The following is a 13,075-nucleotide window of genomic DNA, read 5'->3' as shown; positions in this document are numbered from 1 at the left end:
GGTTTATGCATTACAGCAGTCATTTCCCATACTCTTTAAATCATCCTGTTCATTTAACCAAAATATTTGTTGGGAATGATGAATGAACTCCTCATTGCTTGTGTTGGATTGAGAGGTAAACAAGCTAATCTTCTCACCCCACAGAAAAGGGAAGTAGTGCAGCTTATTTCTATACCAACTTGATGTTAGTTTGCAAGTTAATTTAAATACATTTGTATTGTTTTCTATCAGGGGTTGCTAAACTCTGGCCCTTCAGATGTTGCTGAACTACAACCCTAATCATCACAATGTTTTCATTACTGGACTAAACCTCTGTCAGCCACTATGAATCAAAAGCCAGTATCCCGTATGTGTTCAGGTGTTCCACCCACTTATGCGAGGTTTACATTCATGCACTTCATGCAAACAGGTGAAATCACGTAAAGTAGGGAGGGCACTGTTGAGAGAGGCTGGGAAGCATCTCTCTCTTGACAGATCTCACCCATCCGCCTGCATTCCCTGGGTGACAATGCACTCTTCTTCGTATGTACCGTCTGCCCCTGGTGACTGGAAACTTGAGCTTGGGGTTAGTGTGTTGGTGGCCAGGTGGCTCCTTGTGCCCAGTGCCGCAGCAGGGCCTCTAGGCTCTCTCCCTGTTCATCTTGGAAGATGCTAGAGACTGTTTCCTTTTATCTAGTTTCTCCCCCACTTCACCGAGTAAATAATGTTGCTGCCTGCTTGTGGGGCGATGAGAGAGAGGGCAAGGCTGATTGGAGGGTGGATGGACTCTCGGATCCTGCCCAAGGAACAAAACTGATATGAATGAGCAAGGAAGGGAGGGACGGCCAGAGGAATGGAGCACCCTCCATGTGACAGCTCCGCTGGCCAGGAAGAAGAAAGACAAGGAGAGTTAGGGAGTTGGGGCAGTGATATACAGGGGTACCTCGGGTTAAGAGCTTAATTCGTTCCAGAGGTCCATTCTTAACCTGAAACTGTTCTTAACCTGAGGTACCACTTTAGCTAATGGGGCCTCCCACTGTAGCCGCGCGATTTCTGTTCTCATCCTGAAGCAAAGTTCTTAACCCGAGGTACTATTTCTGGTTTAGTGGAGTCTGTAACCTAAAGCGTCTGTAACCCGAGGTACCACTGTACTTGGAGTGGTGGTGCAAGCTGTTTCCCCCACTCTCCAGTTCTCTTTGTGCTGTTTTGTCTCCATTTCTTGGTTCAATCATTTATTTACATATTTCACAGTGACACGTGTAAATGTGATCACGCATGAGTGGAATGCATGTAAATGGGGGGACACACACTGTCTGTAGTTCTAAAGTTTACAGAAGAAATCTACTATTATACAGCTAACAATAGTTTGTGACCAATTTCTCTACTCATTTTCAACAAACAAAGGAAACTCTGTTCTTGGCAAAAAGAAATTACTCTGGCTGTTCTGCTGTTGCTCTTTGGTAATTTTTCAGTCTTTGAAAGGCAGAAAAAACACACTAGATATAGTGTTTACTTCCTCTCAGATTCACTTCCCGATTCAGAAGTAATCCCCTAGGGTATGAGGGGGAATGCTAGGGGAATTCAAAAAAAGAAAAAAGGGAACTCTACACACAGTGATCTACTTATTTTTTTGCACTGCTTTTTACTTGATAGGAATTTTGTACAACCATAACCCTCTAAACTAAATGTGGCCCACACAGTATGTATGGCACCTTTCCAGAGACTCAATAAACCTGATGTAGCTGCCTGCTAGGGTCTACAGAAATGGGAAGTCTAGATATTTAGAATGTTGTGTAGGGTGGACTTATAGCCCATAAAACTACTTTGGGTAGTTTTATGCAATGTATTGTTTTGCCTATGCTCCGAACCTGATCGATCACCATATTTGAAGTTGGGAGGCAGTTTGTCTCACAGTTAACCCAGTTACTGTGTGCTCTCCTGTATGTACACACCCTCCCTCCCATAACATGCGGTTTCCTTATTTCATTTGCAGCCATCTTGCTTACCCCTGTTTCCTACTTGCAGGACTTCATTTTTCAATGAGAAATGTTGTAAAAATAATTTTGCATGAAGAAGGCAATGGGCAACTTCCTTGCCCTTTCAGCATCTCTGATTTCCTGCTTGGCAGAACACAGGCTGTCTGCTTATGACAGCATTTTTTCTCTCTGGTTCATTATGGGATATTTGGAGTTAGATTAACAACTGTCAGTGAACTTCAGCTCAGACTAGTACTCTCTATCAAGGGTTTTCATCTCCCCACTTTCCTGTTGCCACACACACACACACAGAGACATACAAAAATAAATGGCTAATAATAAGATAAATACCCAAGACAAGATCCCTTCTTGATCATCCCCATCTTCCATGTGGTGAGCCTTTGCACAAAAGAATGGCTCTCAATGGCACTCTCATACTTTCCTACCTTCCCCTCCTCCTGTGAACACCATAGCACTGTGGCTGTTTGTGCGCCTTCCATGCACTCATCTAGCTGCTGCTCTCTTCCCAGGGATCTTGGCCCACAAGAAACTTAAGAATAAATTTTCCCCAGGAGAGGAGCACAATCAGTTGCATCTGTGAAACGCACACATAGGGAACCCATTCTGCATCATGATCAGTGCACCGTGGTGTGAATGTGACCAAGACAGGGAGAGAGGAAAAATGCTGATTTCTTCTTATACACATGATAAACCTACTTCCCTGCCCTAGAGTAATCTCTCTCTAGTAGAAAATTAGGGTCATACTACTTGCTAAGCCTGGAAGCTGTGATTTTTCTGCTTTTTCGTCATTAAATGCACACCAGCGAGAGGATAATCATTTGTCCAGGGAAGCACAGAGAACCTGGAGGCATTTAACTCTACAATTCTCCTGATCTAAAATTACACGCCTATTCCAGATACTGTTTCTTCTATGGGGAAAAACCTAAAGCAAATACAAGTGGCTGATTGAAATGCTTATTACCATCTGTTTATAACAGCAAAACTACATGTCACTCTGGGAAATCTGTGATTGATATGATGATAAAAAAAAGCCCAATCCTTTAATGCAGCTTCCAGGAGAGGTGCTTCTAATTTGATTGGGAAAATTGTGCTTAGGCTGATGGTATTTAACCCTCCCATCTGAGTCTCTAAGAGAAGGAAATGTATCATCTCTGAGAAAAGGAGCCTGTATCATGTCTGTATTCTTGTCCCACAATAAATCCCCACCTTGAAGGGGCTGTATGTAAATTAAATCCAGGACCATTTATTTCTAGATTCCTAGAATCCTATCAAGCTTGAACTCCATACAGGCTATATGAAACTACTTCATACCAGTATAGGAGGGACGCAGGTGGCGCTGTGGTCTAAACCACAGAGCCTAGGGCTTGCCAATCGGAAGGTTGGCGGCTCGAATCCCTGTGACAGGGTGAGCTCCCGTTGCTCAATCCCAGCTCCTGTAAACCTAGCAGTTTGAAAGCACATCAAAGTGCAAGTAGATACAGTGGTACCTCGCAAGACGAAATTAATTCGTTCTGTGAGTTTTTTCATCTTGCGATTTTTTTCGTCTTGCGAAGCACGGATTTTGGAAAAGCTTCAAAAATCACCAAAGTCTTCAAAAACCTCAAAAAAGGCTACCACACCGCGTGCTATGAGTTGCTCCTCGAAGTCAAGTCGCAACTGCACCCCCTGAATGCACGGTTTTAAGAAAAAAGAAACAAATTTGCAAGACAAAGGAAACAAACTTGCAAGACGTTTTCATCTTGCGAAGCAAGCCCATAGGGAAATCCGTCTTGCGAAGCAACTCAAAAAACGAAAAACTCTTTCGTCTTGCGAGTTTTTCGTCTTACGAGGCATTCGTCTTGCGAGGTACCACTGTAAATAGGTACCGTTCCGTCGGGAAGGTAAATGGCGTTTCTGTGCACTGCTCTGGTTCGCCAGAAGTGGCTTAGTCATGCTGGCCACATGACCCAGAAGCTGTCTGTGGATGAATGCCGGCTCCCTCGGCCTATAGAGCGAGATGAATTCCACAACCCCAGAGTCGTCCGTGACTGGACCAACAGTCTGGGGTACCTTTACCTTTAGTATAGGGATGTGGGGAGAAATAAGATTTTGCTTCCCTTTTAGTAAGAAGCTACCTAATTCACACTTATGTCAAACCAATATGTGAACCAAAAACATAGCTAGTTGTCCTTTGAAATCAGCTCTTCTCATTTCTCCAACCAATGCACATGAAAACACATACATTGTGAACATAATATACAAAAACATTTGCAAATTGCTGCAGAAGTATGGAGAACTGAATTTACGATAGGAAAAAAATGGGGAAAAGAGAAACTGAAATTGACATGTCTGTCCCTATACCAGTCACAATGTCAGGATGATATTAAGCACAGATTTGTGCATGACAATAGCTACTTCACTGGCTGCTAAATCTCACAGAAACTAGATCCCTGTCCTTTGTACACAGTCCTAGTAAATAGCAGCTTTTAACAACCACGGGGTATATCAGATTCCAAACTTAAGACATTTATTTTAGTATCTTATTTCTTGGTTTTCCATTTACCTAATATTTATGTGGTTTTCCACTTGCCAATTGTTTTCTGTTTATCTATTGTTTTATGACAACTGTTAAAAGGTTATTAAAAGATAGAGAGTCTAAGAGGGAAAGCATGTGAAATGAAAACTTTCTCTGCAAAAGTGGCATGTCATTTGTTGAGGGTGTTTCAGAGAATGGCCACTTAAACCCATGTAAGGAAACCCCAATAAATATTTATTTGTGCAGGGGTTGCCAACACGGTGTTCTCCAGGTGCTGCTGGACTACAAATGCCTTTGTTCTTGACTATTCACAGGGCTGATTGGAGTTGTAGTGCATCCATGGAGGGCACCATGCTGCCTATCCCTGGCTTAGTAGAAAGGTACAGCAGTGTACCTGATTTAGAAACACATAGTGAAGCAAAGTGAAGTGGACAGCTTGCTATGAGAGTTGTTTCCAACTCTGATTGCATTCTCAGGTAATTTCAACAAAATTAGGAAAAAAATGTTTCATTGGGGAGCACTGATCCTACTTTCCTTTAAAATGCCAGTCATCTTCTTCAAAATACAGTGCAATTGTAACCATATCTAAGTGCTACTGAATTCAATGGGGCTTATTTCCAGATAAGTGGGGTTAGGGTTAGGGCAATTATTTATATTTCCAGGGGCTCTTCATACATTTCATTTTTGGAGGTGTATATCAAGATGTACAGGAAAAAACTGCTTAAGGCAACGAGAATGCATTTGCAAACACATATATCATATAGTGACACTCATCATAGAACAGTGATGGGCTGCATTTCCCTCTTGAAAGCACACTCACCAGAGTTTGTTTTCGTGTGTTGCGCAAAATGGCTTGAAGTCACCAGAGTATACCAACACCATTCTGTTCATAACACCACAACATACCTGACACAGAGTCCCTTTAGTGATGGTGCCTATGATTTGGAACAGGCTTCCTCAACCTCGGCCCTCCAGATGTTTTTGGCATACAACTCCCATGATCCCTAGCTAGCAGAACCAGTGGTCAGGGGTGCTGGGAATTGTAGTCTCAAAACATCTGGAGGGCTGAGGCTGAGGAAGCCTGATTTGGAATATTCTGCCGGTAAGGCTTGAATTTATTTATTTTTATGCAATTAAATACAGTGGTACCTCGGTTTTCGAGCGTCTTGGAAGCCAAATGTTTTGGAAGCCAAATGCCAAAAGCCTGGAAGTAGATGCTTCCATTTTCGAACATGCCTCGGAAGTCAAATGGCTTCCGTTGCGTGTTTTTCAATTTTCTCCATTGAACTTGCAGCCAGCCCTTTGCGCCTCGGTTTTTGAATGTTTCAGAAGTCAAACGGTCTTCCAGAACGGATTATGTTCGAGAACTGAGGTACTACTGTATGTTATTTGCAATCTGCTCAGTCTGCTCTTGTTTATCAAAGTGGCTTAAATGTTTAAATATTATTCAAGCTTACCAAGTGTTCGGAAAGGTCTTTGATCTGGTGGCTGAGAGAAGAAACCTGGTTTCAGGGCATTTGTGATTACAATGTCAAAAAGGTCTTCAAAATCATTCCTATGACAATGATAAAAAACAAAACAATCGAAATGCATTTTAAGGCATGAAATAGATATTTGCCCTAGTATAAAGAAGTTCAACTAATTAAGACATGCCCACACCTGAATTAGGGGTGGGTTTTTGTTGTTCTTGTTAGGGCTTCATAATTATTTGTTTAGGAATAATTTCTGTTTTCTATATGCATGAGACTATCATTTACATAAGAAATTTATGAAATACACCTTCTTTGCAACACTAGATCATGTTTGCCATACTCCTGAAAAAAATCCCCATGAGTTTTGATTGCTAATCAAATGTGAAGGTAATATAAGAACATGCAGACAAATGAGTTTTACAAGCATCAGAAATGACTAAAGTTCTTATTCTGACTAAAAATAAATAATTTAATCCCTAAAATTAACTCCATATGTGAAATGCTTATGATATATAATACTTTTAGTCAAGTAATCAAATCTGAAAAATATTGAGTGCTGAAGTAGGTAAATACTTGACAATACATTTTAATAATATGAGATATAAGCAAATGGTAGCATTTATATACCTTGGGCACAATCCAGGGAAAGTTATACTCACTTAAACCCCACACTGAAATCAATGGGAGTTACGCGCTTTATTTAAACTGAACATACATCTCTCTCTTAGATTTTATGGATTGCATTCAACAGCTAAACTCCAGTGTAGAGTCCTATTATTCCTTAGGCCCTATTATTAATGAAGAAACGTTGACAAAAACAAAAACGCTTTACAGGGCCATATTCTTAACAGAGATATGCAAAATATCCTGTACAAGGGTCAACAAAATAGACTTTCATTCCGACAACATTGGAAATATGGTTTAAAACAGAGAGATGTGTTTGTTGGCTAAGGGAAAGTATGTCTAAACTAACTGCAAAAAGTGCAGAAATGTCCTTGTTCTGAGGTTCAACTTGGTGTCTGTTCTATTTTCTAGATTTGTTCATGGTCAGCATGACAATGTAGCACAATATTATTATGATATATAATATTCATAATCAGATAATTAGTATGCACATAGGTCAGGACGATATCTGACACCATGACCCCGTTCATTCCCCCACACTCAGTATATGCACAATGAATGTCTGCAGAGGACTGAAGAAAGGAAGCATCTGGAAAAGATTTAAGGAATACAGTATTTTGAGTGCAAAAATTCAAAACTAAAGGAGAAAAGAAATAAGTTCTGTGTGAATCCATTTACTGTATTAAAAGGAAAAGCAAGGAAAATGCTGACTTTCCCCCGCCCTTCACCTTTCCAGTTTAATATTTTCCAGTTGAATCTACTCATGAATTTAATTGGAAGTTGCAATGGAAGCTAGCAAACCAGTTCAACACATCTAGATTTAGCATGCTGTTGTTCACTTAGGCTGCAATCTTCTGCCCACTACTCAATGTACAACTAATTGGATTAAATTGTGCTTACTTGCATATAGGCCTGGGTTATAAAGCCATATGTTTATTTGTTTAATATAAATAAAATACACAAATAGCTGATGGTATCAAAAGCCACTGGAATGTCCAAAATAATCAACAGGGCTGCTCTCCTGTGTCCTTTCCTGGAGAAGGTGGTTTGCCAGGATGGCTATGACAATTTCAATCCCAAAAGCCAGCTGAAGTTTGGATTGGGCTGGCTCCTAATAATCAGTGCTATCCAAAACTGCCTGGAGCTGGAACACCACTTCCTGCTCCAGCGCCCTTCACAAGAATGGCTACTTTGACACTGGACAGTAATTATTCAATATGATGGATCCAGATTAGTTTCTTTAAAGGGAGTTGAAAAACTGCCTCTCCTTTAGGGTGGCTGGAACCACACCTTCCTTCAGTATGGCACCAAGAACCATGGAGATCCAGATTGATAATCCATAAGTGGCTGCTTTTGATAGTCAGGAAGGAAAAGGAATCCAAGGGCTGGTGAGAAGCTAAGAAGTCTCCCACCTCACCCCAAACTACATCTGTCAGACACTAGAAATCGGCTAAAATAAATGTATGTGGAACGGTTGGTGTATCTGTATATTTTCCTCTGTGTGAAGAAAAACACCAGATTTTGAACAATAACAACAACATCATAAATGGCCCATGGGGAACGGATGAAATATCTCCCTCTTCCTCCACTCCATGGCACTTATGGCTGCATTTCAGCAAATAAAATAAAAACAGATAGTGGGAGGTTGCTCCTCTATCTCCTCCATCTCAATAACTTTGGCCATCATTAAGAGTGCAATGGGTGAACTGGCCCCCTATGATTTTTGGTCACAATTTAAGATACAAATGTACTCAGCATTAAATCATCAGACACTCATTTCTTACTTTTTTCATTCCTTTTTTCCCTGCTAACTGCAAGATAAAGTCTAAATGAAAACAACAATGATGGAAGCATTCTACTTACCCTAAGGCGTGTTCACATAAAAGCCTGCAGTAGTCACTGTGAGAACTGGTAATCAATAGCAGAATCTTTCCACTGTCCTTGAGTCTTCTCAGCCACTTTTTAACAGGATCAGGACAACACTGTATATATTTTCCTGGATTGTGTTTTACTTCTGGAAAGTATGTCCCACCATTTTCTGAAAAGTAGAGGATAAGATTATGCAGCGTATTGAACACCCATGTGTCATCTGTGTGCCCACTTGCACGCAATTTTTAAGACCCTGCTCAACAGCTCTTCTCTGCCCCCACAACTGCTTAGAAAAAATAAGTTATGAGATTCCATCAGGGCAGATGATAAGAGGGAGGTGTACAAATTTATTGCTGGGCACACGGAATCCCATATTTAAGCACTCGTGTGGATTTTGATCTATGAAAAGAAATGTTATGAAATAAGGAGGAAAGAGAAATTTCAATGTATGGCTTACTTTGGTAATAATAACTTTACCACCAGACAGAAAAACTATTATATCTAAACACGCTTGATCTTCAAGAACGCATTCATAATGGCATCAAAATTCTTAGCAGATTCCCACATTTCTTAGAAAATTGCATTAGGTACATACTTCAAGGAACCTCAATTACTGAGAAAATGTGAAATGCAATGCTTCTTCATAACAGAAACTCTGAATGTGTCACAAATTATTGCCATAGCCCCACAAAGCTGAACAGCATGACTATTACCCACCACGACACATACAGAATTAACAGAAGGGAACCATTGCCTACCTCTTCCTCGAAAGATAAAACACCAAGTGTATTCGCTGTGCTTAAGGTAGTTCTGCAGCAGTCTTCCCTGACCTTGTAACCTTCCAGATATCATGGACTACAACTCCCAACATCCCTAACCATTGGCTGCGCTGGCTGGGAAAGATGGGAATTGGAATCCAGGAGCATCTGGGGGGCGCCATGTTGAAAGAGACTGTTCCACACAACCAGAAAGCTGAACCAAGGCACCAAGGCACACTAATTGCCAGAGAAGTCTGAAATTGGGCATGTTTACACACTTTAAAGCCAAAATTGGGAAACGAACTTCAGGCTGCAACAGAAGCCAGCACTTCAGCACACAGGAAGCAAAACCACAAGCGGGGTGGAATGTTGGACTGCGGGAGTTCCATTGGCCCCATTATATACTTGCATCAGACTCTGGCAGAATTCCCAGTGGCTGCCAGGCTCATGCACCTCTGCTAATAGCATGCAAGCTGGATTTGGTAACATTTCTATATGCATTTCCCTCTCTTGCTCAATACTGTTGGTCAGCTTCACTGAATGGTTTAATAAATCCTAGACATTACTTCTTCTTGTGGAATGTGCACAGTGCCTTCCTCAGATCAAAACGCAAACAAAAATTTAAACCTCTTGGCCTTCAACTATTTCATGAGGAGGAGCAGGGTATATTTGAAATGGCAATATCTGTAGGGAATGAAATAGTCTCAGCAGTTGGTTCAAATCCAGTTGCTACGAAAGAGGACTTGGAAGGGAGCCAGTGTATAACCACTGATTTCAATGGGATAAAACAGCTTAAACTCAAAGTGCTCCGGGTTTTCACCAGCTTAAGGATCCAGCTTCCAAAGCAATAAGTAGAATATGTTAGAAATGCTGCAAAGCAAATGGGTTTTCTATAACAACTGCAATGAAAGGGGGGTAGCATTGTTATATTGTAGCATACATATATGCAAAGGTAAATCATTCTAGTTTAAACAAGAGTACTTTCTGTTAAGTTGGTACAGTCATACCTTGGAAGTCGAACGGAATCCGTTCCAGAAGTCCATTCGACTCCCAAAATGTTTGGAAATTAAAGCGTGGCTTCTGATTGGCTGCCCTGTCGGACGTTTAGCTTTCAAAAATAGTTCGCAACCCGGAACAGTCACTTCTGGGTATGTGGCGTTCGGGAGCTAAAACGTTTGAGAACTAAGCTGTTTGAAACCAAGGTACAACTATATATGATAAAAAAGAAAATTAGCAGATCTTGGACACCAACAAAGTCCTTTGGGCTGGTCCTATCTGTAGAGTTCGATAATTTCTTATTAATAAATTACTGAGATGGAGTATGTGTGTGTGTGTGTGTGTGTGTGAGAGAGAGAGAGAGAGAGAGAGAGAGAGAGAGAGAGAGAGAGATCAATTATCAAAAATAGCAATGAAATGGTAAATATACATCTGGACTGTACCACACCCGATTGTAAGACATTCACAATTCCCATCTCACATAGAAAAATTGATGTCATGCATAAATGTCCTAGCCATACTTGTCTAGTCTTCTCCCTAACATGACATTTTTCTGAGTGTAAAAAATATTTTTTTTCTGTAAGGGGTATAAGCTTTCATCAGTCAACCCCCCCTCATGCAGTTTGAAATGGAGAGACACAGGCTTTCCATTTCATCTATAGTTTGAGAGAACTAATCCTGTGTAACCCTCATTGTTTCTGCTACTACAGAAAGCATAATACACTGTTATCTGGGAATGCGATTACACTGGAGCGATCTGTGTTATAAATCTCTCCAAGGTTTATTTTGAGAAACTGCCAGAATCTATATTTACCAGAGTATGCCCCTATGGTTTTTAACTCCTCTTAGGATCAACATATTTGGGTTTGGGGTTTGTTTTTTCCAGCAGACTCAGAAGATGAAGTAACACAGTTTTGCTGAGATTGTATTTTTTCATTTTTCCTTAATTGCTCTTCTTAAAACTCAATGCACTAAAGCCTAGAAAATGAACATAGGCATACAATAATGATTCTATTGTTCAAGCTAAACAGGCTTGGCCTGGCAAACTGCTCAGAACCTTACTCTGATCTCTTCACAGAAACAGTGGGGTATAAGTGTGCAATAAATACAGTAAAAATAAAAAGAGAGAGCAAACAAGCAGTGATTTGTAAATGAGAAGGCTAAGCTGATGTGGGTAATTAGTTGCATGTGGCCTGGCTGGCAGCAGAATCTGGTCTGAGCACTGAGTTTCCCTTGCAGATCACTTCCTCATAAACTTCAAGTGATTGAACTGCTTTGTGTGTGAAAGGGGAAAAAAAAGCTGTCTTCTTCAGAGAAAGACCTACTCATTCAGGACTTCCACATGCACACTTGAAGGTTTCAGTCTGTGAAGTGATTTGTTAATTTTTAAAATAAATCCCTCAGAGCAGACCTATTGAAACTAGTCATATCCATTAAATTCAAGGGGTCTACTCACACTGGAACTTTGTTGGCTATAACACAATGATGTTAAGGCCAACCGATATGTTGACAACCACTGTTAAGAGGTGCTGCATGGCCACTTCATGTTACGTGTAACTCATTTCCTCCCTTTCTCCTCATATTACGTCTTTATAAAAAGTTTTTAGCACATTCTTATGATGATTATGCTGTAAATCTGATTCCCATGAAGCCCACAGATGATTCCCATTTACTAAAGCAGGATTCTTTCTTGTATCACTCAAATCCCTTTGGAAATGTTTACCTCATGTCTGAAGACATCAGCATTCATGTATCCCAAGAGCCTGGCCATACCCACAGAAGGAGGCAGCAGCAGCAATACACAATAAAAAGCTGAGAGCTCTAGGCGGCATTGGCTGCAACAGCCATTTCCATTGCCAAGAGCTCTGCCGCAGGAAATATGGACCACCTGGCTTCAAAACTGGGCACTGTAACAATTGTGGCAGGAATGAGTAAGCATTTGAAACTGCTAGAGCTGCTGGGTACAGAGGTGCCCCAAAGGTTTCCTACATCTCTGGCATCCCAGTGCTGTTCTATTTTTTATATTTATAGGTCGTACAAACTGGTATTCTATGCATTCTATTCATAAAACCTTTCAAAAGAAATACAAAAATATCTCTGTGTATTCATTTCACTAGGTCAATATCTCTGCTTTTTATACTTTCTAGTAGTTAAGTTGGGTGAAATGAAGAAAAAAGGGCCATGTTGACACTTCACAACTGACAAAACAAGTTGTAAAAATACTAGATTCAGGTAGGTAGGCGTGTTGGTCTGACGCAATCGAAACATTTATATGTATGTCCAGCAGCACCTTAGATACCAACTAAGTTTGTTCTTGGTATAAGCTTTCGTGTGCATGCACACTTCTTCAGATATCTGAAACTGCTCCACCTACTTTTGCCTTTAACCATGTCTGCCTCTGGTTCCCGAAAGGTTCTCCATTAGGGAATGGGCCCCTCAAGCTGAAAAAGGTCCCCCATCCCAGCCTAACAGAACAGAATCCTTTGCCAGTAACAAATTGGTTAATCTGCCAGAAAATAACAAGAAAACACAAGTAGGCTGTCCCAGTTTTCTTGAACAAATAAATGCACATCACATAGCTCTCCTGTGCATAAACATCTGGGCACTTATCATGTCTTATGTGTTTAATGTATTGCTACATAAAACATCTCAGTCCAAATCATAACTGACCTCAGCTCCCAAACAGATGACTTAAAACTACATGATATTTGTTTTAAACTATCTTGTCTATCACAATCAAGGAGGATTAAACCTTTTTTGGTCCAAGGGCTGCATTTCCTTTTGAAAACCTTCCAGGAGCCTCTTCCCAATGGTGGGCACAGCAAAGCAAAAAAGGGGGTGGATGAATGGATAGGTCTTTCCTTT

At 40.7% G+C, this 13,075-nt stretch overlaps 1 protein-coding gene across 1 annotated transcript in view; it reads right to left on the bottom strand.

The window, feature by feature from the left end:
- Positions 1-13,075, bottom strand: part of LOC309339079 (dermatan-sulfate epimerase) — a 145,950-nt gene that overhangs the window by 75,185 nt on the left and 57,690 nt on the right. The window contains exons 7-8 of the mRNA XM_081856941.1: positions 8,451-8,625; positions 5,949-6,046 (exon numbers count right to left, since the gene is read on the bottom strand). Coding sequence (XP_081713067.1) covers positions 5,949-6,046; positions 8,451-8,625 — 273 coding nt within the window. The remainder of the gene's footprint in view (positions 1-5,948; positions 6,047-8,450; positions 8,626-13,075) is intronic.

The sequence above is a fragment of the Podarcis erhardii genome (assembly GCF_964252035.2).
Source record: "Podarcis erhardii genome assembly, chromosome: 3".
Lineage (NCBI taxonomy): Eukaryota > Metazoa > Chordata > Lepidosauria > Squamata > Lacertidae > Podarcis > Podarcis erhardii.
This window is presented reverse-complemented; position numbering and strand designations above follow the sequence as displayed.